This window comes from Theropithecus gelada, chromosome 15 (genome assembly GCF_003255815.1).
Source record: "Theropithecus gelada isolate Dixy chromosome 15, Tgel_1.0, whole genome shotgun sequence".
In the NCBI taxonomy this organism is placed as follows: domain Eukaryota; kingdom Metazoa; phylum Chordata; class Mammalia; order Primates; family Cercopithecidae; genus Theropithecus; species Theropithecus gelada.
Genome location: NC_037683.1, coordinates 82,550,468 through 82,576,681, shown reverse-complemented (window position 1 = coordinate 82,576,681; position 26,214 = coordinate 82,550,468). Strand labels below are relative to the sequence as shown.

The following is a 26,214-nucleotide window of genomic DNA, read 5'->3' as shown; positions in this document are numbered from 1 at the left end:
TTAAGACCCCAGTTTGTGGAACTTTGTTACAGTGGCTCCAGGAAACTAATACAAGGTTGGTGGTAAATTGAGAGCTAATATGAACAATAGTCTGGCCCTGCTAACCCTCCTCTACTGGGCCAAGGACTCCCAGACAGTGGGGTGCTGGAGGCCGCTGCTCCTGGCATGAGCTGGTACCATGTGCGCATCTCTGCCCAACTCCTTGTCTAGTGCTGTCATATTGGGAGCTGGCAACCAGCCATTAGGGCCACCAATCAACCTATTTCCTAGGGAATGAGGAATTTTCTGGGATTCAGGACTTTTAGGCCTAAAACTGGGAAAGTCCCTGGCAAACCAGAACAAGTTGGTCCCCCTACTAGCCGTGGGGAGAGTATTTATACCATGGAAACCGACAAATCCTACAAATCAGGGCTTTTCCCTTTTGGAGAACTTGTTAAATATTGACCAGTACACCACTCTGCCGGTAAGCTCTTGCTTTGACTAGTTTCAGTTAGTCAAAGCCAAAAAAAAAAAAAAAAAAAAGCTAAGTTTTTGCTAGATAAGTACTATAGTTACAACCGCAGCATTATGAATCACATTTTGTTTTGTTTTGCTTTGAGACAGAGTCTGACTCTGTCACCCAGGCTGAAGTGCAGTGGCACAATCTCAGCTCACTGCAACCTCCACCTCTCAGGTTCAAGTGATTCCCCTGCCTCAGCCTCCCGAGTAGCTGGGATTACATATGTGTACTGCCACACCTGGCTAATTTTTGTATTTTCACTAGAAATGGGGTTTTACCATGTTGGCCGGGCTACTTTCAAACTCCTGGCCTCAAGTGATCCACCTGCATTGGCCTCCCAAAGTGCTGGGATTATAGGTGTGAGCCACCAGGCCCGGCCCATAAATCACATTTATAAAAAAATTTTAAATATAAAGCTAAGAAATGGCCTCTCCCTAAACGTGACCTTCTCTTCCAGATCAACGGAATTTATTTATTTAGAGCTACCAATATCAAAGTTCTTCTCAACTGGAAACATATAATTGTAAAATCTTAGAATTGAACACAAGTTTGGAAATGTTAAAAATGGCCCTTTTTAAGGCCCCAACATCCTTTTTCCTAATAACTACGTAACAGAAATACAGATGCTTCACACCCTCCTATGGACTTACACAACTAGATCTAAGCCTTACAATCAATTATACTTGTCACAATAATTTATGGAGAATCAGCAGTGACTTATTGAGCATTGGCACAGTGCTTAGTCCACCACATCTATGGCATAAATAAAATAACTTCTAGGTTGCACCCTAGCAGCAATAACACCACCCTTCTCTTCCATTAGAGAAACTGTAGAGGAATTTGAGAGAATGAGTGAATCTCCACTAGATCCAGCAGCAGCCTAGAGGTCTCCCTTTCTCAATGAGGCACAGGCATGAAGATGTTCTTGTCAGAGGCCTGTGAACCGGAGCAACTTTATCTTAAATAGGAGCTGGGTAAAATAAGGCTGAAACCTACTGGGCTGCATTCCCAGACAGTTAAGGCATTCTAAGTCACAGGATGAGAGGAGGTGGGCACAAGATACAGGTCATAAAGACCTTGCTGATAAAACAACAAGTCGGTTTTGGAGCTGGCCAAAACCTACCAATAGTAAGATGGCCACGAGACTGACCTCTGGTGATCCTCACTACTATACCCCCACCAGCGCCATGACAGTTTACAAATGCCGTGGTAATGTCACGAAGTTACCCTATATGGTCTAAAAAGGGGAGGCATGAAAAATCCACCCGTTGTTTAGCATATCATCAAGAAATAACCATAAAAATGGGCAACCAGAAGCCCTCGGGGCTACTCTGTCTATGGAGTAGCCATTCTTTTATTTCTCTACTTTCTTAATAAACTTGCTTTCACTTTATTGTGTGGACTCGCCCTGAATTCTTTCTTGTGCGAGATCCAAGAACCCTCTCTTGGGGTGTGGATCGGGACCCCTTTCCAGTAACACTCTGACAGCACCCTCCCTCCCTAACTCTCTGACTTTCTCATCACTCTCCCAGTTCATCCTACTCACTGCTTGTAGCCAGAGGATCTGTTTAAAATGTTCAGCTACTAGATGGAATGATCTCCAAGGTATATGGTACAGTAAAACAAAAACAACAAAACCCAAGCAGTTTGTACTATGTACTGCCTTTTTTATTTTTGAGATGGAGTTTTGCTCTTGTCGCCTAGGCTGGAGTGCAATGGTGCCATCTCAGCTTACTGCAACCTCCGCCTCCTGGGTTCAAGTGATTCTCCTACCTCAGCCTCCCGAGTAGCTGGGATGAGGCGCCCACCACCACATCTGGCTAATTTTTAAAATATATTTTTAGTAGAAACGGGGTTTCACCATGTTGGCCAGGCTGGTCTCGAACTCCTGGCCTCAGATGATCCACCCGCCTTGGCCTCCCGAAGTGCTGGGATTACAGGCGTGAGCCACCACGCCTGGCCTATGTACTGCCTTTTATAATTTAAAAAGCAGTCTTATGTATGTTTGTACAAAGGCAGCCTCTATAAGCTTATAGCATACACTATGACCATAACTCTTTCCACAATGCATTTTATCCATGTACTTTTCTATTTCTTTTCTATCTCTGTATTTCACTAGACCATGAATTCCGTGAGGTGAGGGAATGTGTTTGTTAACCTTTGTATCCTAGCACGTGGCCTGGTTCAAAATAGGCAATCAATAACGGTTGGTTGAATATATGAATTATTAAATAAAGGCAAAAATACAGTCCTTCACAGTTTCCTTGTCCCAGTTAAATTTATGAAGCCAATTCTTTAATGTAAACACATATCCATCAAGGGTGTGTGCCACTTCCTACCATTTTAAGTATTTTTTTAAATCAGGAAGAGCCAGAGGCAAAAGTCAAGAAATTAACCACATGCGAGCGCGCACGCGCACACACATACACACACAGACACAGATAGGCCCAAACGTCTAACTAGGAAAACCAAAACAAAACCAATTTACAAGCCTTGGCTCATCATCTCAATAGCTACTTGCACTAATCCTATAATTTATGTCTACTAAACACTGTTATTTTCCTTCTCTGGGCATTAGGCAACTTGGGAAAGGATTCCAGAAAAATTTCAACACTACTGACACTCATGATTATTAATGTTATTAATACTGTTTTTTATTTTTAATGGCCAGTCTTCTAAATGCTTGTATCCAACCTTAGAGAAGAATGTATTTTATAGGATTGCTGCCAAATGCAGCCCTGAACGCTATCTACTGAGAGTCTCCAGCCTTCCCAGTATTAACCTGACTTCCCAAAGCCCCTGGAGATCTCCCTTCTTTCCAAAGGAAGCCTTAAGATTCCTTCTTTTTTCACATCTCCTTGTCACTGACACACCCCTGGAACAGGACAAGGGAAGTGTCCACCTACCCTACCTTCCTCCTTTCTCAGGCCAAGTGTCATTCTCGGATGGCGGGGGCGGGAGACAGGGTAGGAGAGGAGGGGAGGGGTACGGGAAAAGGATGTAGTGGAGGGAGAGTTAAGGCCCGGTTCTGCCTTCCTCCCTCCCCCCAGCCCAGCGGATTTCCTTCCCAGGGCAGTAGCCAGTGGCTCCAGGAAATAATTGCCCTTATCAGCCCTCACTCTGAACAGTAAGAAAGGAAAGGTCTCAATTCTTCCCTGAAAAGGAAGGGAATCTCAGTCCACTTTTTGGTTTTTCAAATAACCCTTCTTAGCACCTCTAGGGCTCATCCTAACATCCCCAGGGCTCTTGATTTCTCTCCTGATGCAGTTCTTGGATCTTAGTTTACATAAGAATGCTCCAGTGGAGTTAGTCAAGGATGCAGCTTTTCCTTCTGCCCTGGAGTCTATCAGGTGTTTGTATGGTTAAATGACACTCTTTAGCAGTCTGATGAGTGTCTACCTTTTCGTACCACTTATACTTTTTACCTTGGGCATGGAGTGGTCCTGACAAATCTTTCTGAAACTCTGGTGAAAAATTCTATGCGAGAGAAGGGGAGCCTGAACAGAAGCTGGGGTTTTCCTCCTGAGTGGTGAGGGGGCAGTGAACCACAAAGATGAAGACTGGATCTGGTGTGAAGGGATGGAGGCTGAGCTCCATGTACGTTCCAAAGGGCATCTAGAAAGGTGTTTGTTTCACTGGGATGTTTTTATGGCACCCTGCAATCTTTTAATTTTTCCCTTATTCATTCTTTTCTAAAACCCTTGAAAGATTCCACTAGGGCTGTTCTTGCCTTTAGAACTGTGAGCCTAGTGAAGCAGGAAAGTCTCTTTGGGAGTAAATAGCAGACTAGAACACCCCCACTCCACCCCAACCCATCCAGACGCTGCTAACACAGAGAGGAAGGCTGGGTTGAATGTCCCCCTCCCTATTCTTCCTCTCAGGATTGGGCACACACCTGGCTGGGATAAAGGAGTCAGGTCATTTGAAAGGCCCATCTCTCTCTTACCAGGGGAGGGCATCCAGGTTCTTGACGTCTTGAACAAAGAATTGGATAAAACGCACAAAGCAAGGAAGGAATGAAGGGATTTACTGAAAATCAAAGTACACTCCACAGTGTAGGAGCGGCCCGAGCATAGGGGCTCAAGGGCCCTGTTACAGAATTTTTGGGAGTTCAAATACCCTCTAGACGATTCCATTGGTTACTTGCGGTACGTCCTATGTAAATGAAGAGGATGAAGTAAAGTTACAGGCATACACCCTATGGAGAGGAATTTTTTTTTTTTTTTGGAGACGGAGTCTCTGTCGCCCCAGCTGGAGTGCAGTGGCTGGATCTCAGCTCACTGCAAGCTCCGCCTCCCGGGTTTACGCCATTCTCCTGCCTCAGCCTCCCGAGTAGCTGGGACTACAGGCGCCCACCACCTCGCCCGGCTATTTTTTTTGTATTTTTTAGTAGAGACGGGTTTTCACTGTGTTAGCCAGGATGGTCTCGATCTCCTGACCTCGTGATCCACCCGTCTCGGCCTCCCAAAGTGCTGGGATTACAGGCTTGAGCCACCGCGCCCGGCCAAGGAGAGGATATTTTCTGTCATAGCTGAAGTGTGAATCAGCCTATGTTTCCTGCCTTCAGACGCTATTTTCCTGCCTCATCTATTTCTTTCTTCCATTCCCTGTGCCACATGGAAGGGTTCCTTTGGGTTTCCAGGGACTGTCAGGTGTCCTAACCAGAGTGACTCCATCTTGAATAAAGGCCAAATAAAGCCAAACCTGCTGGGTTACATTCCCCAGGAACTGGGCACTCTTGGTCATGAGATGTTTATGATTGAGGGAATGAGTTAAAGTTGCTAACTAAAGACCCAGAACTTATGGAAATGCCCCAATATTTTAAGAACAAAAAGCATTCTTAGTTTAAGAATAGATTCTGCTTTAAAGATAACAGTGTACTCATAAATTCTGGCTGAAATCAATAGTAACAGGAAAATAACAGTACCAGCAGCCTGTCACAAGCTGATCACAAGCCTTTGTAATTAAGTACACAATTCTTATACAAACTACATAAGCAAGCACTAAGTTTAAAGTAGTGCTTTCCTCCTCTTTTTTTCTGAGGATGCCCTACTCTGTAATTGAGTAGTCTCTAATTAACTATCTTAACTTCATTATACTCTGCAACTTACCCTGAATTCTTTCCCGGGCAAGATCCAAGAACACTCTTGGGGTCTGGAACAAGACCTCTGGTGTCTGGACTGGGCACCAGATCTGGAAGAAGCAGGACTCAGGCCAGGTGCGTTGGCTCATGCCTGTAATCCCAACACTTTGGGAGGCCAAGGCAGGCGGATCACCTGAGGTCAGGAGTTCAAGACCAGTGTAGCCAACATGGCGAAACCCCGTCTCTACTAAAAATACAAAAATTAGTCGCTGGGCACGGTGGCTCACGCCTGTAATCCCAGCACTTTGGGAGGCCATGCCAGGTGGATCCCGAGGTCAGGAGATGGAGACCATCCTGGCTAACATGGTGAAACCCCATCTCTACTAAAAATACAAAAAATTAGCCGGTCATGGTGGCAGGCACCTGTAGTCCCAGCTACCCAGGAGGCTGAGGCAGGAGAATCACTGGAACCCAGAGGGCAGAGGCTGCAGTGAGCCGAGATTGCGCCACTGCAATCCAGCCTGGGCAACAGAGCAAGACTCTGTCTCAAAAAAAGGAGAAGAAGAAGAAGGAGAAGGAGAGGAGGAGGAGGAGGGGGAAGAAGGAGGAGGAGGAGGGGGAAGAGAAGGAGGAGGAGGAGGGAAGAGAAGAGAAGAAGAAGGAAGACGGACTTTGCAGGTGGCACACAAAATTAGATGAAAAGAATAAGGGGCCCTTAAAGGGGGAAGAAAAAAACGGGAAGTCCAGATGGAGAAAGATTCCTTAGATGATAGCTAGGGGATGCTGTGAGGGGTCAGGATGGATTGCGGAGGGCTAGTAGGCTAGGAGAGTGCAGTGGTTCTCTTTAAAGAAAAATCTCAGGACCCTTTATATTCTTGAGTTATAGAGGACTCCAAAGAGCTTTTGTTTGTGTGTTACATATGTCCTTTTAATCATATTTAAAATTAAAACTGAGAAATGTTGAAAATGGTCATCTGTTCATTAATTTAGAAATAATAGCTGGGTGTGGTGACTCATGCCTGTGGTCCCAGCACTTTGGAAGGCTGAGGCAAGAGAATCGCTTGAGCTCAGGAGTTCAAGATCAGCCTGGGCAACATGGCAAAACCCCATCTCTATTAAAAAAAAAAAAAAAAAAAAAAAAAAATTAGCCAGGCATGGTTGCATGCGCTTGTACTCCCAACTACTCAGGAGGCTGAGATGGAGGATCGCTTGAGCCTGGGTGTGCGAGACTACAGTGAGCCGTGATCATGCCACTGTATTCCAGCCTGGGCGACAGAGTGGGACCTTGTCTCAAAAAAAAGGAAAAGAAAAGAAAAAAGACATAACAATCATAAACTCATCTGTTTATATGGTTAAAAGAAAACCTTACACAAATTAAATTTAACAGAGTTTAATTGAACAGTTTGAGAATCGGGCAGCCTCCTCAGCCAGAGTAGGCTCAGAGACTCCAGCACAGCCACGTGGTGGAAGAAGATTTATGGACAGAGAAAGAAAAGTGGCATACAGGAAACAGAAGTGAGGTATAGAAACAGCCAGATTGGTTACAGTTCCATATTTGCCTTATTTGAAAGCAGTGTCAAGAGTTGACCTCCTTTGGCCAAAATCCAATGATTGTCACAAGAGTCGGTCACAGTCTTGTTTACACATCTAGGTAGGTTACAATTCACTAAGTACAGAATAACCTTTAGGTCAAGCTTAAACTATGTAAGGAGGCAGCTTTAGGCTAAATTCGATTTAACAATATTAATGACATATTTATGATAAATAACTATATTTTCTGTTTTTTTTTTTTTTTTTTTTGAGATGGAGTCTCGCTCTGTCGCCCCGGCTGGAGTGCAGTGGCCGGATCTCAGCTCACTGCAAGCTCCGCCTCCCGGGTTTACGCCATTCTCCTGCCTCAGCCTCCCGAGTAGCTGGGACTACAGACGCCCGCCACCTCGCCCGGCTAGTTTTTTGTATTTCTTAGTAGAGACGGGGTTTCACCGTGTTAGCCAGGATGCTCTCGATCTCCTGACCTCGTGATCCACCCGTCTCGGCCTCCCAAAGTGCTGGGATTACAGGCTTGAGCCACCGTGCCCGGCCGATAAATAACTATATTTTCAAAACAAAACATATTTGGTGGGAAGAATGGAATCACTGCAGGACTTTTCCTTAGTTCAGCTAAAGATGAGGCTCTTGTCCATCCCACAGCCACAAAAGTTTAGGCTTGCAGATGGTTTAAAGGGTGAGTAAAGCAGGGTTTTATTAAGTGAAAATGGGAAATAAAGGGTTGGGGGGAACAGGGATCCTCTGCAAGGCCAGAGTCCCCTGCTAGAGTGCTTCCCACCAGGCTGCTCGAATCCCAGGTTCACATAGGAAAAGGAGGCACCAGGCTTTTCCCTGCTGCAAACTCCTGAGGCTCCACCCCAGTGGGCAGGCTGGTTGGAGTTTCTCCAGGGACCCCCTCCCATCTGGCTGTCAAATAATTATTTTAGAGTTTTATAAAACTCTGAGAAATAAAAATGAAATCCTAAGTTGCCCAGCTGACTAAATGGATACACCACCTCTTGGCCAAGGGGACCCCAGAGAAACCTTGAAAACTGAGTTCCTGCCATGATGTGTTGTTATACCCTCTCCATTGCTAAACACCATTAGGATTTCCTTCCTACAGGTTAAACAGAAATCAGCCCTTTGGAAGGACGAGCTGCACCGCTGATATCAACCCCTTCTGACACTGCCCCTTCCTTTTGCAGTTTCTGCACAACTAACCAGCATTCCTTCCTCATAATAGACTGCCCACAATGAAGTGGTTCTGGCCAGTTTACAGAGAATGCACAGTGAGGGTTTCTGTGTCCTCTGTTTCACCTTTTGATGTCAGGGGACAGAAAACTCCACCCTCTGATCATGCTAATGCTGCCAATTTTTGCACATGCATCCCATGGAGAGGCATGAAACTCAACTGAGCATGTGCATGTTTCTCCTTTCATGACTATTCATGACTCCTCCTATAGTTTATTGAATACATATATTTGGTCATCCTATTCAACATAAATGCCCGTCTTATTCTTCTGACCCTCAGTGTCTGTTTTTGGCTTCTGGCCAGAGACTACATTTCTCAGCCTGTCAGAATGACCACCCTGCAGGCTGCAATCTTTTAGAAGAAATAAAGCTCTTCTTTGCAAATTTATTAATCTCAGAATTCTTCAGTTGACAACTGTAATGTTTGGCTTAATGGAAAACAGCTGGATTCTTCTACTTGTCTCTTCATTCCATCTGTTGCAATATGTTGTTTTCATTGGAGTATATGAAGAAAACCCAGGCTCACAGAGTTATGTAGTTGGAAGAAGGAGAACATTACATATCTCTGAAGAGATCTGGGGGACCCAGAGGTTCACTTTTTTTTTTTTTTTTTTTTTTTTTTGAGACAGAGTCTTGTTCTGTTACCCAGGCTGGAGTGCAGTGGCATGATCTTGGCTCACTCCAACCTCCACCTTATGGGCTCCAGTGATTCTCCTGCCTCAGCTTCCTGAGTAGCTGGGATTACAGGTGTGCGCCACCACGCCCAGCTAATTTTTGTATTTCTAGTAGAGACGAGGTTTCACCATGTTGGCCAGGCTGGTCTCAAACTCCTGACCTCAAGTGAACCACCCGCCTCGGCCTATCAAAGTGCTGGGATTACAGGCATGAGCTGCCGCTTCACTTTGAAAGCTGTTGGGATGAAGACACTCTTCTCATACTCCAGCAACTCCATATAACATCTGTAATGATGGGTGAAAATGTGTAACTCAAAATTAATGCATAAATAATATTTTATAAATTTGTATTCAGTGAGCTATCAATAAAATGTTTTCTCTTTAAAGTTTTGAATTTATTGTTTATAATTTATCAAATAATAAACATATGTTGTTTAGCAAGTTTTTTTTTTTTTTTTTTTTTGAGACAGAGTCTCACTCTGTTGCCCAGGCTACAGTACAGTGGCACAATCTCAGCTCACTGCAACCTCTGCCTCCTAGATTCAAGCAATTCTCCTGCCTCAGCTTCCTAAGTAGCTGCGACTATAGGCTCATGCTACATGCCCGTCTAACTTTTGTATTTTTAGTAGGGACGGGGTTTGACCATGTTGGCCAGGCTGGTCTCGAACTCCGGACCTCAGGTGATCCACCCATCTCAGCCTCCCAAAGTGCTGGGATTACAGGTGTGAGCTACTGCGCCCAGCCCATTGTTTAGCAAGTACTACAAGGCTTGTTTACAAATGTCAAAAGACAAAATTACAATGAATTTAGTTAAATTATCTAATTGGCTTTCATTTGCAATTCATGGATCAGGGCAACATGTCTTCTAAAAATTTAGAAAAGGTACTCCAGTGAGGTGGGCAGAGGAGGTTAGAAGAAAACAGAAACAGGGACCAAAAAGTGGATTGGTCTTTTCAGAGTTACTCTCCTAATACAGTTAAAACAGAGAGGACTTTCTTATTATGCCAGTGAAAACTGGCCCATTTGGGGATTTGCCTATTATTTCTCTCCCCTAATTTCCCAGAAGGTAAGATAAACTACTTAGCTTTGGTTTGGTGACACGGAACTTCAGCAAGAGTGACTCCATTTGGTTTGGTCTATTGGGGCCTGGTGCAGGAACACAGTGCAAATCAATGACCTCTAACAAATTTTATTTGACATAAATAATAACAGTTCTCCCCTCCTCATGGGCAACCATTTTCAATTTTTCTAGCTGATTATTCTGAGATTTCCCTTAATGTATCTAAACAAAATGAGTTTTCGGGCCAGGTCAGGAGTTCAAGACCAGCCTGGGCAACATGGTGAAACTGTGTCTCTACTAAAAATACAAAAATTAGCCAGGTGTGGTGGCGGGCACCTGTAATCCCAGCTACTTGGGAGGCTGAGGCAGGAGAATCACTTGAACCCGGGAGGCGGAGGTTGCAGTGAGTCGAGATCGCACCACTGCACTTCAGCCTGGGTGACCATAGCGAGATTCTGTCTCAAAGAAAAAAATAATAAAATAAAAACGACCTTGGTAGTTTGATAGAAATAGCATTGAATCTGTAAATTGCTACGGGCAGTTATGGCCATTTTAACAATATTGATTCTTTAAGAAGATATTAGAATGCCTATGTTATACCAACAACTGTAGTGAGCCCTGGGAACCAAACATGAAAAGATGTGGACACTTACTTTCAGGGAACTTTCAGCCTAATCGTTGCAATGTACCTGAGTCATGGAGTCTGAGCGTCTTGCCCTCCACATCCCCAACAAGGCAAGGTGGATAATTACTAGGACTTTGTTTTTCAGAATGGGAAACCTACCTAAGCTTAAGAACATACCCTAAAGGAATTTTTGAGGAAGTGGAGTAGTGGAGAAGAGAGAAACGCGACCAGACAATGGGAATCCAGGAGAGAAAAATGGGAGAGAGAGAATAAAAGTGTCCTTAGGAGGTTCAAGTTTTCTGTGCCTGTGTGAGGTAACTCACTCCATGGACACCCTCCCCACCTCCAGCCATTCCTCTGTAAAATTTGTATTTCTTGCTAACACTCTTGGAGTTGGGGTTATTTAGAGTTTATTTGAACAACAATCTTAAACATATAATTATAACACATTTATTTGACATTTATAGAGCCCTAATTGTGTGCAAGGAACTGTGTGAGATGCTGGGGCAACAACAGTCAACAAAGGAGACACACAGTCCTAGCCTCATGGATGGCACAGCCCAGCAGGGGTGACACATGGTAAGTCAGTGCTGGGAAAGACAAACATGATATGCTGAGGACATGGAACAATCAAGGGCGTCCAGGCAGAGGCTGAGTGGAGGAGGAGTTTGCAAGGCTGTGCCAAGAACATTTTTCAGGGTAGAATCTACCCCCCAGGCAGAGATGTGGGGAGCAAAGACCAAAATGGAAACAGCACCAGCCAAGTCTCAGAGCCATGTGAAATAGTACAGCACACTTAGGGATCTGGGGATTTGGGATTGTTGGAGTCAAAGTGTTGAGCCTGAGGGGGTAGAAAAGCATAATTATATGTACAGTCAGTGTCTGAACAGTTCAGTCAGAAAAGCACATTTTTCAGGCTAAGAAACTTGGCCTTGGTCCTGCTTACATTTTACAGATAAGAGATTGCCTTTCTGAAAGCTTACTCTGGAGACCATGTAGATAGATGATGGGCCGAGAGAAAAGGAGGAAGGTGGATATAAGAAAGCTCCTGCAAAAATGCAGGTGAAAAATGATGAGCACCTCCACTGGGGATGGGCAGGAGAGGGCAGATTTAAGGGATGTTTGGTGAAACATACAAGGGGAATTGCTGATGGATTGGCAAGAGAAATTCCAGCAGGATCAGGCGGCTATGCTGTGGACGGTTTGCATAGCTGTCAGTGGCACCATTCACCTCACACTGTAGTTATAATCTCTGTGAATAGTGACACCTGGAGTTGTGCAGTACACAGCCTAGACAACCTTACACAGAAATCCTGACTCCAAACTCATCTGTTTCTATTACTTTTGAGCTTTGGAGAGTTTTAAAATTTTTCTTTCTCTTAGGGTTTTATTTAAGCCATTTTCTTTTGGGAAAATCTCAACTAGCATTGTAGAGTGGGGTAGGAAAGGAATGTAATTGGGAAATGATATTGTCTTATTTTTCTATATAATTTAGCCACCTTTACACTTAAGATGGCAGACACGGGAGCTACATTTTTTTCTTTCTTTCTTTCTCTCTTTTTTTTGAGATGGAGTTTCCCTTTTGTCGCCCAGGCTGGAGTGCAATGGCGTGATCTTGGCTCACTGCAACCTCCACCTCCCAGGTTCAAGTAATTCTCCTGCCTCAGCCTCCCGAGTAGCTAGGATTACAGGCTTGCGCCACTATGCCCGGCCAGTTTTTGTATTTTTAGTAGAGACGGGGTTTTACCATGTTGACCAGGATGGCCTTGAACTCCTAACCTCAGGTGATCCACCAGCCTCAGCCTCTCAAAGTGCTGGGATTACAGGTGTGAGCCACCACGCCCGGCCAGGAGCTAAAAAATTTGAGGTCAAGATGTGGCATTAACAATGTTTCCACAGATCACAGAAACACAAGTGGACAGCAGAGGCCCTTCTTGCACTAGTATTTCTACCTGGATGGGGCCTCAGTGGTCTGGCTTTTCACAGGAGAAGAAAATCTTTGAGAGCCAATTTTACTACCGGGTGTTGGTGTTTTCCTCAACTGTCTAAATAAATCTTCAGCTAATAAACATTTCAATAGGCCGGGCGCGGTGGCTCAAGCCTGTAATCCCAGCACTTTGGGAGGCCGAGACGGGCGAATCACGAGGTCAGGAGATCGAGACCATCCTGGCTAACACAGTGAAACCCCGTCTCTACTAAAAATACAAAAAACTAGCCGGGCGAGGTGGCGGCGCCTGTAGTCCCAGCTACTCGGGAGGCTGAGGCCGGAGAATGGCATAAACCCGGGAGGCGGAGCTTGCAGTGAGCTGAGATCCGGCCACTGCACTCCAGCCTGGGTGACAGAGCGAGACTCCGTCTCAAAAAAAAAAAAAAAAAAAAAAAAATTTCAATAAATCTGTTCTGGTGCCTTCCATTCCTTAAACGATACAGCCAGAGAAGATGGAACATATGAGCTTGGATTCTGTCTCTGTGGTGGATGCAGGGATATAAGAGAGCTGAGTTTTACACACTCCAAAGGGGCCACTGATCAGGTACTTCGGGATGCACTCCAAGTGTCCTGGCTAATTAAGTGAAACCAAAGATTAAAAGGCATTTCTGGCTGGGTGCAGTGGCTCATTCCTGTAATCCCAGCACTTTGGGAGGCTGAGGCAGGTGGATTACGAGGTCAGAAGTTCAAGACCAGCCTGGCCAAGATGGTGAAACCCCGTCTCTACTAAAAATACAAAAATTAGGCCGGGTGCAGTGGCTCACGCCTGTAATCCCAGCACTTTGGGAGGCCGAGGCAGGCGGATCACGAGGTCAGGAGATCGAGACCACCCTGGCTCACACGGTGAAACCCCATCTCTACTAAAAATACAAAAAATTAGCCAGGCGTAGTGGCGGGCACCTGTAGTCCCAGCTACTTGGGAGGCTGAGGCAGGAGAACGGCGTGAACCCGGGACGCAGAGCTTGCAGGGAGCCGAGATTGTGCCACTACGCTCCAGCCTGGGTGACAGAGTGAGACTCCATCTCAAAAAACAAACAAACAAATGAAAAAAAACAAAAACAAAAATTAGCTGGGTGTGGTGGCGGGTGCCTGTAATCCCAGCTACTCGGGAGGCTGAGGCAGAGAATTGCTTGAACCCAGGAGGCAGAGGTGGCAGTGAACCCAGATCGCGCCATTGCACTCCAGCCTGGGCGACAGAGCAAGACTCCATCTCAAAACAACAACAACAACAACAACAAAAAGCGAATTTCTTACTGTATACACAGAAAGTCATGAACTCGTCGTTTTGAACAGCACCATAAATTTACATGAAATTTCAAAACTTCGCCCCTCCTTCCCTTCTCCCTTGCTGGCATGTAGCTGTTTTAGTTTGCAGAAGATAACTACGTGCCAAGAATCCAACTGGACACGGACTAAAATTACTTTAATCTTAGTGTGTACCTTGGAAGTGTAAAGCGATTTTTCCTTGGCAACCTTGCATGGTTAATCCACACAAACTCCATCATTATGAACATGGGTCTTCCTTTAGAGGTGGCAGAAGCATTTGTCAGAATTTGGGGCAAGTATAGCCGGACAAAGCATATTGTAAACCTATAATTTAATGCAAACTGTCAAATTTTAAATTGGCTAAAATATTTTTATAAGGTGTACATAAGATGGAGTAAAATATAAGCATGGTAAGGCACAAGATGAATGGTTCCAGGGAACCAGAATCTACTACAAAGTTAAGTAAAATGAATATTTTGATTACTACGAAGTTAAGTAAAATGAATATTTTGATTAAGTTCAAGGTTGAGTAGAGAATGTCATCCATATTTTGGGGGAAGTCCTCCAATGTGAATATGAAATTACGCTGTGCACGTGAGAACAACACTTGTCATGAATTGAGTGCTTCTCACATCAGGACTGCGTTTTGCCTGTGGGTCCAGGCTCAACACGTTAGATATCTCCATTTTATAGATTAAAAAAAAAAAAAAATGAGGCCAGTGTATCAACAAACAAGAGGCAGAGTTTCAATTAAATTCTAGAATTTGTGATTCAAAAACCCAGGTTCTCTTTTACATACCTCATTGCTTCTTTGCAACTCGAGAGAGCTAAATAAGTCATGGTAAGTCATGCCTGCACGTTTTATTTTCTATGTGGCTGAGGGTCTACCCACTCAAGAAGGTAAATATAATAGAAAAAGCTTTCTGATGCACACCTGTGGCACACACCTGTAATCCCAACATTTTGGGAGGACGAGGCAGGCAGATCACTTGAGCCCAGGTGTTTGAGACCAGCCTCGGCAACATGGTGAAACTCCATCTCTACAAAAAACGCACAAATTAGCCAGGTATGGTGGTGCACACCTGTGGGAGGATTGCCCGAGCCCAGGGAGGTCGAGGCTGCCATGAGCTTTGATTGCACCACTGTCCTCCAGCCTGGGTGACAAAGTGAGATCCTGTTTCAAAAAACAAAAGAAAAAAAAAGTTTTCTAAGATTGTATTATGCAATTCCTCACCTCCTCCAATATGTTATCGTGAACATTTAATAATCTTTTCCTGGAAACTCATCCTTCACGTTGGTGACTGGACCATACTATAAATGAGGCGATGCTCCCAGGGTCTGCGGTGGGGGGGGCGATTGGTCCACACGGTGGTACTTTTCCAGTTTGCTTGTCAGAATATGATTTCGATTCTTCCCCCGGCTGCTGTTCATGTGTTTGAAGTCCCTTTCCTTCCTTATTTATTTATTTATTTGAGATAGAGTTTGGCTCTGTTGGCCAGGCTGGAGTGAAGTGGCATGATCTCGTCTCACTGCAACCTCCACCCCCAAGGTTACAGCGATTCTCCTGCCTCAGCCTCCTGAGTAGCTGGAATTATAGGCACGAGCCACCATGCCCAGCTAATTTTTAAATATTTTTAGTACAGACAGGGTTTCCCCATGTTGGTCAGGCTGGTCTCGAACTCCTGACCTCAGGTGATCCACCCGCCTCAGCCTCCCAAAGTGCTGGGATTACAGGCATGAGCCACTGTGCTGGGTCCCTTTTCCTTCCTTAAATAGGGATCTCCCACTGCCTTGGGAACTAGATAATCAAACCAATTAGAGCTATATGTAAAATAAAAGTAAATAGGCCTGAAGGGCTGGCCCGCAAGGACCCCATAAGAGCCCAGATTCCTTAACTTCCACTTTCATGTCACAGCAGCCCCACTGCATACCTCTTAAGTTTGTGCTGTGTCCCAGATAAAGGAGTACATTATGTCACCAAGTTCTAAGTAAGTGGGGTGCACTGAAACTTTCAGTAGAAGCAAGATGCACACACACACAAACATGTATGATTTTATTTGTTTTCTCACTGGCACTGGCCTACTGCACTTAAACATTTCCATCAGATTCAAAAAATAATTTTATTTCAGAAGAAAGAAAATATTTTACTTATTTAGCTTTTGTTTATACTGTTTTATTATTAAGAGGTTTTTTTTTTCTTTTTTTAAGAGATAGGATCTTGCTATGTTGCCCAGGCTGATCTCCAATTTCTGGCTTCAAGCAATCCTCCTGTCTCAGCCTCCTGAGTAGCTGGGAATATAGGTATATGCCACTGCTCCCAGCTTAACTTAATGGAATGTGTTTTTATTCACCCATTGGAAAAGGCTTTGCTACATATTAATACAGACTTGCCACTAACAAACCCTTCTTTTTTTTTTTTTTGAGACGGAGTCTCACTCAGTCGCTCAGGCACGATCTCGACTCACTGCAACCTCTGCCTCCCGGGGTCAGGCAATTCTCCCGTCTCAGCCTCCCAAGTACCTGGGATTACAGGTGCATGCCACCATGCCCAGCTAATTTTTTATCTTTAATAGAGATGGGATTTCACCATGTTGGCCAGGCTGGTCTCAAACTCCTGACCTTAGGTGATCCGGCCACCTCAGCCTCCCAAAGTGCTGGGATTATAGGCGTGAGCCCGACCACTAATAAATCCTCCTTTAAATAAGAAAATAATATGAGCATAACTTTGTGTGAATTTTAATGTCCTGGAGGCTTGCTGCTTTATGTATAAAGTGCAGGTCAGTAAAAATTAAAATGAGGTAGTGTGGTATAATAGGCTTAACCCAGTAAGGGTACAATAAAGGATGGCTAATTATTATTATTATTATTATTATTATTATTATTTTGAGATGGAGTTTTGCTCATTCGCCCAGGCTAGAGTGCAATGGCACGATCTCAGCTCACTGCACCCTCTGCCTCTGGGTTCAAGCGATTCTCCCGCCTTAGCCTCCCGAATAGCTGGGATTATAGGCACCTGCCATCATGCCCAGCTAATTTTTGCATTTTTAGTAGAGATGGGGTTTCATCATGTTGGCCAGGCTGGTCTTGAACTCCTGACCTCAGGGGATCCACCCATCTCGGCCACCAAAAGTGCTGGGATTACAGGTGTGAGCCACCGTGCCCGGCCAAGGATGGCTATTATTCTCACATGAATTCAACTGAAATCTCAATAGGGCAACACCAATAACAGTGTTTCCTATATAACTTAAAAACTGTTCTTTATCATCCCCTCATCTACCCAATGGGAATTAGAGCTCGCCTGTGAGGCTGCTTGACAGGACCACTGAATGCTGGGAATCAACCATACTCTATCCTCTCATTTAACAGATGGGGAAGCAGAGGTCCAGGGAGTTTGGGAAACTTGTCCACAAAGGGACAACTACTTTGTGGCTGAACTAGGTCTAGGACCGCGGCTCTCTTTATCAACATGAGTATCTCTTTCATTTATATGCCCCTTTACATTGACAAGGCACCTCCTCATCTCCATGATTTTGTTTATTACACTATATCACTCAGCTCATGAAAATGGCTTTTTTTCCTCTTTTCTTGTCTTTGGAAGATTTTTTGCATTCTTGTAGCAGCTGATTCCATACTAACCCCTAAATTGAAAATATGTATATACACACAGACACATATGTGAATATGCAGAAGAAACAGCACTGGGTCTTCCTGGACAACCCAGTACAGGCCACACCCTGGCAGCCACAAATCACAAATAAGAAAAGGTCTTTCCATGTGAGTTGCTTTCGACACTTCAATGCTAAAGAGCTCAGAAGTGCTTACACTTTGAAAGAAGCCTGAGGCCGGGCGCGGTGGCTCAAGCCTGTAATCCCAGCACTTTGGGAGGCCAAGATGGGCGGATCACGAGGTCAGGAGATCGAGACCATCCTGGCTAACACAGTGAAACCCCGTCTCTACTAAAAATACAAAAAACTAGCCGGGCGAGGTGGCGGGCGCCTGTAGTCCGAGCTACTCCGGCGGCTGAGGCGTAAACCCGGGAGGCGGAGCTTGCAGTGAGCTGAGATCCGGCCACTGCACTCCAGCCTGGGCTACAGAGCAAGACTCCGTCTCAAAAAAAAAAAAAAAAAAAGAAAGAAGCCTGAAAACATTTGTAGGCTACCCTTTAATGTGTCTCATTTTGAGACAGAACAGTGAGCAGGTTGACCAGCTGCTCTTCATGTACTTTTTGCAGTAAATCCTTTGAAGACAATTCATTTTTCCTCCTGGAATTTTTCCTTCTTTTTATTTTGCTTTTTTAAAGGTTGTTATATTCAGGGATAGGCATAAGACATTGTAAAAGATAAGGGATATCATGTGAGGGAGGAAATCAGACAATTAATCCAAAAAATCTTCTGTAGAAATAAAAAATCAGAACTTGGGGGCAAGATAGGAGGCAACACATTCTTTTTACAGAGCTGTGACACATAGCCCAACTGTCCTCAAAAGCAGGAATGAAAAAAATAACAAAAAAACAGACCTCATCTGCATAATGAAGCTGGGGTATTGGCCTAATAGCTTTTAAAGTCCTTAAAACTGGGCTGGGCATCAAGCGTCTTTTCCGGAATAGGCCAAGGAAGACAAGTCCAGTTTGGTTTTTAAGGCTTTAGTGAGCTCTGCGCCCAGCAGCTCATGGAGGGAAACGCCGTCGTGGGAATACACCCAGTTTTTCCCAGTCCAGTCATAACGCTTGGGTCCACTGGAAGACAAAAAAAATACATAGTAATTCCAGAGCACAGCCCTTCAGATGAACCACTGATTCCACAAACGCTGCCCCCAAGAAATTGACTGGAGTAAGGCTCTAGAAAATAACACAAAATGAGCTACAGTGTATATCTGACTTCTTATCTTAGCATCTAAGAAGAGTTATACAATAGATCTTCTGGAACAATTCCCAGAATCATTCTCAAAACCTGAAAAAACATTTGACCCTTACTGATAAGTCTTCAGGTATCACACTTTGATCTCCAGCTTTTGCTACCTCATATGTGACACCTGCTATGCTACAGTAGTGTTTAAAAATTAGGGCCATTTTTGTGCCACTGATGTGCCTTACCTATACTATTATTACCTTACCTATACTTGTGCCTTACCTATACTATTATTAGTTGTTAAGGTAAAATTCACATAACATAAAATTAACCATTTAAAAATGAATAATTTGGTGGCATTTAGTACATTTACAATGTTGTGCAGCCACTACCTCTAGCTCCAAAACATCTGCATCACCCCAAAAGGAAAGCTAGTGCTGTTGTTCCTTGGTATCTACGGGGAAGGGGTTCCAGGATCTGCAGATACCAAAATCTGTGGGTACTCAAGTCCCTGATATGAAATGGTACAACACATGCATCTAACCTAGGCACATCCTCCCATATACTTTAAGTCATCTCTAGGTTACTTATAATGCCTAGTACAATGTAAATGCTATGTTAATAGTTGTTATATTGGTTTTTTATTTGTATCATTTTTGTTGTTTTATTGTTTTTTATTTTCAAATATTTTGATCCATGGTTGGTTGAATCAGCAGATGTGCAACCCACAAATACAGAAGGCCAACTATACCCATTAAACAGTTATTCCCCATTCCTTCCTCTCCTAGCACCCCAGCAATCAGCTAAACTATTATTTTTTAAAAATATTTTTCTTAATTCAATGTTAAATTCATGACATTGAGAGCCTGATGGGCTAGTTCATCCACCTCAAGCTCATCCAGTGAACAACTGCACATGCACGTCGCTTTGGGAATGCCGTATTCATGTGGACAGATTGGAGGCTGGCTTCTGCCATGTCTTGGTATACCAGATGTACATTCCACTTCCTCATGGCCTCATGGATGAATGGCCATGGAATCAGATAACACTGGTGCATGTGGCACCCTGATGGAGGTAAGAACAGAGTGTACAGGAGCCCAGAAGAAAGGGCACCTGAATCTGCCTGAGCACTCAAGGAGGGCTTTTCCAAAGACTGAGGCTAGGAGGAGGTCACCAGGAAGGGAAGCTTGGGCAATAAAAGGATCAAGGATTCCTGCATTATCAACCAAATGCTGGGGCTTGAACCTGTTCCCAGTATGTAGATAAAAAATGAGTGAACCAAACCATCAGGGTCACATAAAAATAACTAATAAACTACAACAAGCCCAAGGATCAGGACCTTGGCCCTATACTCTGATGCTGCTATTGGGTTGCCAGGCAGAGCCTGAGAAACCTCTAGACCCCTTCACACTGCTTGAGATGCTCTGAGCACAGGCACTGATGTGCAAGTGTCCCTAGAACTCTCCTTTATTCCATCCTGCAACCTTGTCAGGGTGGGTAAGGTGGGAGGAAAGACTACTGATCCCCAGAACCTGAAAAGTTATCAACTTTAAAAAAAACAGGCCGGGTGCAGTGGCTCACACCCATAACTCCATCACTTTGGGAGGCTGATGTGGGAGACTGCTTGAAGCCACGAGTTTGAGACCAACGTAAGCAACAAAGTGAGACCCCATGTTGACAAAAAAATTTATTTTTAATTAAAAATAAATAAAATTAAGGAAAACAACAACAAAAAATCAGAAATGTAGCTGGATGAAAGAGATTTTGAACCAATGTGAAAGGCTGAGAGGAAAAAAACAAATTTTTTTTTTAAGTTAAACAATCTTTATTTGAAAAATAGTACCTTATGATCCTAACACTATCAATCAAACTTCAATAAGAGCAACTGCAGCATCAACTAATAACAGTTGCTAAATTAACAAGAGATCAATCAAAAGTGCTTAAAGGGAGCAGCACCAGCTGGTGTTCCCGAGTCTCTGGGCATTCAGGACCCAGGTACAGGGAAAACAGAATCAAACCGGCTGGTGCTCTGGCCCCAACCAAGCCCTCACATTGTGACCTGCCTCCCTTCTGGGGGCCCTGGCAGCCCATGGTCCCTGTGGCACTTCCAGAACCCTGTCAGCTGTGGGTGGGGTCCCAGGAGCCAAAAGCCGCTTGGAAAAGGCTGGAACTTGGCCTCATAGTCAGCCAATTTCTGCCTGTTGTGGTCATTTTCTTTTTGGAGTGCCTGGAGCACTCTCTCAATGGACACGGCAGCCCTCCAGACTTCCTGGGCCATTTTCTTCTTCTTCTTTTTTTTTTTTTCCAGATGGGGTCTCACTCTGTCACTGAGACTGGAGTACAGTGGTGCAATCTTGGCTCACTGCAACCTCTGCCTCCCAGGCTCAAGCAATCCTCCCACCTCAGCCTCTCGAGTAGCTGGGGCCACAGGCATGCACCACCACACCTGGCTAATTTTTGTATTTTTGGTAGAGTCAGGATTTCACCATGTTGCCCAGGCTGGTCTTGAACTCCTGAGCTCAAGCCATCTGCCTGCCTCGGGCTCCCAAAGTGCTAGGATTACAGGCGTGAGCTACTGTGCCTATCCCCTGGGCCGTTTTCTTATAGCAGACCATCTCTCTCTGAAAACTGGAAGTGTCTTTCTTCAATTTCTGGGCCAGGTTTTGGGCCATGTTCTTGTAGTGGTCATGGGTGTGACACATGCGGTTCAAGTTTTCGTGCCCTTTGCTTAGTCTCTGCTAAAGGTCGGGCAGTAGGTGTCCTCCTCCGTGGACTCCCTCTATGGCCTCATCAAATGTCTTTGGTGCAGTTCAGGCAGAGCGGGCAGCAGAGGCCTACTCCCCCAGCACACTATGCACTTGTGCCGTGAGTTCTTTACTCCTTTGGATTTCTTCCCACATTTGCATGTTTGCTTCTACAATTGCCCCCTCAGGACATTAGAAAGATGCAACTAAGGTCACCATTGTCATCCACACTCTTCAGAGGGACTTGTGGCTAGGACGCTGGGGAAGCACCATGTCCAGCTTCCTTGCTCCCCTCCACTGCCAAGTCCCCATTGTACCACCCTTGAGCAGAGGCAGGACACTCAGTGGGGTGAGTGACAGAAAGTGATATTATTTATGCGATGCCTTGGGGGAGTGGAAAGAGCTCACAATAGCACCTTTGCACAGGGAGGCTATTTGCTTCACTACAACATTCCTGGCCTGTTTCATTCCTGCCTTGGCCTTTCCTCCTTCTCCTTTTTTTGAGACAGAGTCTCGCTCTGTTGCCCAGGACGGAGTGCTGTGGCAGGATTTCAGCTCATTTCAACCTCCACCTCCTGGGTTCAAGCGATTCTTCTGCCTCAGCCTCCCAAGTAGCTGGGATTACAGGTGCCTGCCACCACACCTGGTGAATTTTTTGTACTTTTAGTAGAGACAGGGTTTCACCATGTTGCCCAGGCTCATCTCAAACTCCTGACCTCAAGTGATCTGCCTGCCTCAGCCTCCCAAAGTGCTGGGATTACAGGCGTGAGCCACCGTGTCTGGCCCCTTCTTCTTTGCCTGCAAACATTGCTTCTGTCTCATAATTTCTTGGTCAGGCAGCTCTGCAGTTTGCTGATGGTCAGTGCCATCATTCAGATAGTCTGCAGTTTGCCCCTGAAGATCCTCTCCACGGTGCTGTGAAGCATGCAGGACGCGCTTTGCATCAGTCGCTCGGGGAAGTTCAGGAGGTCTGCTTTTCATGCTTTTTCAGAAACTAACCTAGGTCCTGACAGGAGGACCTGCTCATTTCATTTGGAACCCTCCAGCCTGAGGTGCTGGCCGCATCTTGGTCCTGGCCTTTCTGCGGATCTCACCCTGGGCTGATTCTCCCCTTCTCAGCATGTCATCTTCTGACTGTGAAGGCCACCACAGCAGTGCACACCTGGGTCACCCAGGGTATCCATAGGTTCCCTGGCACTAGTCCCAGGATTCTGCACATCACTAGCACTGCCACCCACAGGAGGGCCAGCAGCAGCTGAGTTGGCATGTCGTGGCAGCCAGCAGGCCCTCTGTGGCTCCCGAGGGCTCCACAGCTCTGCCTCCACTTGCCAGTGGCCTGTGGGCCACAAATGACCACTCGGAACCCTGCGGGGTGTTCCATCTCTAACAAAAACAAGGGCCCATCAGTCATTGTAGACCTTCTGTTGGGCTGGGGAGAGGGGAGGCACCCCAAGTTCTAGAAAATTGTGCCCTTGATTTTGCTGTGCAAACAGAAAGTGACATTATTTATGCAATGCCTTGGGGGAGTGGAAAGAGCTCATAGTAGCCCCTTAGCACAGGCCACTCCAGGCCCCACAGCACAGCTAGTGGGTCAAAGCAGGGCCAGGTCATAGCCCCGTGTCCACATGCAATCCTCTCAGGGTAGCATGGTGGCCTACCTCTGTCCCTGCTGAGGCTCGTTACCAATTTCAAGCTTCCTTCTGCTGCAGGGAAGCCTGGTCCCACCTACAAAGAGTCTGTCTCCCTTGCTAGATTGAGCTCCTTGAAGATGGGACTGGGTTTTCTTCATCTCCGTATTTCCAGTAGCTCATCAATGCCCATTATACACTAGAGGCTCAGTCATTTTTGGTCTTGTTTTCTTGTTGACTCTACTCTGACTTAGGACATGTCACTTTCCCCACTGGACCTCCATATTCACATCTGTCAATAAGAGTAAGTGGGTAAAGATCCTTCTCGCTTTAAAGTCCCTCCAATACACAGACCTCTGAAACCAGAAACAGAAGCTGAGGAGTGGTAAATGGAGCATTTTCCCTGGCATAATGGCCAGGACCTGCAGATCTGGCTGAGGGTGGTATCTTGCAAGTAGAATGCCTCTGCAGAATTTCCTACTTTTCAAATCAGACTCAAGGATGATCTTCATTGTTGTAATTTTATGGGTTTTTTTTTTTTTTTTTTTCCTGAGGCTTTGTTATTGACACAACAGCTTCTGGAAATCTTTTCCACAGAGAGTATGGGGGCTTCTTTGGCCAAGTTGGGCGGGTGCAGGCTCCAATGGCTCAGCAGCCACTGTCCGGGCCACAGCATGTCCACAACCTCTTACTCCTCTTCAGAGGTTTCTCCAGACATTACCCTGTGTCTGGTCATGCCATTCGCCACAGGTATAAAAACAATGACAACCGCCCGAAGCTGCGGGATCCTCCCACGGAATCCTGTGCCTTTGCAGGTACAGCTACACGGTGCTCCCGTGCTCCGGCCTGTTCCTTCCAAGACAGGAGCGGGACGTCCAGGGTCCTGCTCCCCCAGACCCCGCAGTCTGTGTGGCCAGCAGGCCGGGAGTGGGGAGAGCCGTCCTGGTAGTGAGGGCCTGGAGCGGGACGGCTGTGTTAGGCAGCGTCCTGGCCTCCAGCGACCAGCAGAGTGACTCGGCTTCCGTCCCCCGCTGGGAGCTGCCATCTTGCCGCCACCTCACAGAAGCACTGAGAGCTTGTCGTCAGGAAACGCTTCTCTGCCTCCCTTCCCCTGACTCCTACGCGGCGGTGGCCTCTCTGGATCTGCCGGAAACTGGGCGCAGGAAGGGGAGGGGCCCGAGGTGGACCCGGGAGCCTGTGGTCTCTGGGTGTGGCCTTCTCCGGCCGAGGCACTTCTTCAGTCTCACCCTGCCCCCCACCATATATATACACACACACACACACACACACACACACACACACACACACACACACATATATATATAATTTTTTTTGAGGAAGATAGTATCTGTGACAGTAAATAGCTTGCTCAGATCTTTCCAAATTCCCGTATTTCTGAACACAGCTAGGGTAAGAGCCTATTGCTGGACAGTGTGTCCAAATACGATATGGAAGTTTTCAGTCTCCAGATATGGGGAAAATTCTTTTGGGGTAGGTGCCTGCCCAATATTTACAAAGCCAGTGATCCCCAAAAGTGATCGCTGGACTGAGCTGATCCACTTTGTTCCCCCGGAGATGGATAAGAACACACAGGCTCAAGCATGGCCAGGGTCAGGAAGAGTGACTGAGGCCACAGAGGCTAACTGGCCCACAGAGGTTAAAATCCTCCAAACTCCACACTAACTGGGTCTAAAAACCAATACGAGTTGTGAATTAGGGCCTTCCTAGAATGACAGTGATTTCCAGTGCTGTTTTTGTTGAACTCTAGCACACTTCCTGGATGAGAGTGTGGGGAAAGGAAACATAACACTATTTATTCTGAACAAAGCATTAGAGATCACAGAATGATAAATGGTATAATATTAATTGCCTAAAAATGATGTCAATGTTAGGGGGTAGAATAAGGTTATAATTTTTTAAAAATGCAAATAACGTTAGTCTTTCAAAGAATTCTATGCTGGCTTTATCTAGCCCTTTCCCAATTCATAGTCAACATGCTCTCTTTGGAAGTGCTAATGAATGACTGGATCTGAGAGCTTTTTGTGGGCATTTCTCTTTTACTTTCTTACAACCACTTCAACAGCAGCCAGGCTGCTGAGGGATGAGCGACATCTCTCACTGCATGTTCTCAGGCTTTCAGATGCTATGCAGGCTGCATTGTGTCTCCAACACAATCTTTTATTCCTCTACATTGAAAGCACATCAATGGAAAAGGCAGGAGGGATTAAATGCCCTAGAACAGCAATATAAAACCCTCTGCCACCTCCACAGGGTACACAACCCCATCCTGCAAAGGGAATTCAAATAACCCTTTACCTGAGAGGCTCAAAACAAGTAGAGGTCAAACTTTAACTTGCTTTGAAGACAAAGTACAACTTGTTCAAATGCTACAAGGTCAAAAGCAGCTTTTTTTTAAAAGTCAGGGCAATGATTTAATAGAGGAAAACTGTCTAGGCTGAATTTGGAAAAGTTATAAGCTATTCACTTCAGATCTTCTTAATATCCTGATGCCTGCTTACAGTATCCAAATTGTCAGCAGGCAGAAGTTATATAACTAGAGTAAATTTTTCTACTGAGAATGAGACAGGCTGCAAAATATCAGGAAAGACTCAATTATAAGGATACTAACATAAGACGGTGACTTGTTTTTTTGGGAGGGAGAGGGGATAGGGTCTGGCCCTGTTGCCCAGACTGGAGTGCAGTGGCGTGATCTTGGCTCACTGCAACCTCCACCTCCTGGGCTCACGCTGAGGCTCAACCTCAGCCTTCCAAGTAGTTGCGACTATAGGCGTGTGCCACCACACCTGGCTAACTTTTGTATTTTTAGTACAGGCGGGGTTTTGTGACATTGCCCAGGCTTGTCTCAAACTCCTGAACTCAAGTGATCCGCTGCACCCAGCCGTGACTTTATTTTTTATTTCTTTACAGAGCCAGGGACTCACTATGTCGCCCAGGTTGGTTCTGAACTGTCCTTAAGTGATCTTCCTACTTCAGCCTCTCAAAGTGTTGGGATTACAGGTGTG

At 45.4% G+C, this 26,214-nt stretch overlaps 1 protein-coding gene across 2 annotated transcripts in view; it reads right to left on the bottom strand.

The window, feature by feature from the left end:
- Positions 1-18,116: 18,116 nt before the first annotated feature.
- FXN (frataxin) overlaps positions 18,117-26,214 on the bottom strand; it is a 38,930-nt gene continuing 30,832 nt past the window's right edge. The window contains exon 5 of one of the 2 annotated variants that reach the window (XM_025360011.1): positions 18,117-18,707. In XM_025360011.1, coding sequence (XP_025215796.1) covers positions 18,557-18,707 — 151 coding nt within the window. In that variant the 3' untranslated portion in view covers positions 18,117-18,556. The remainder of the gene's footprint in view (positions 18,708-26,214) is intronic. The other variant, XM_025360012.1, reaches the window with a different exon arrangement.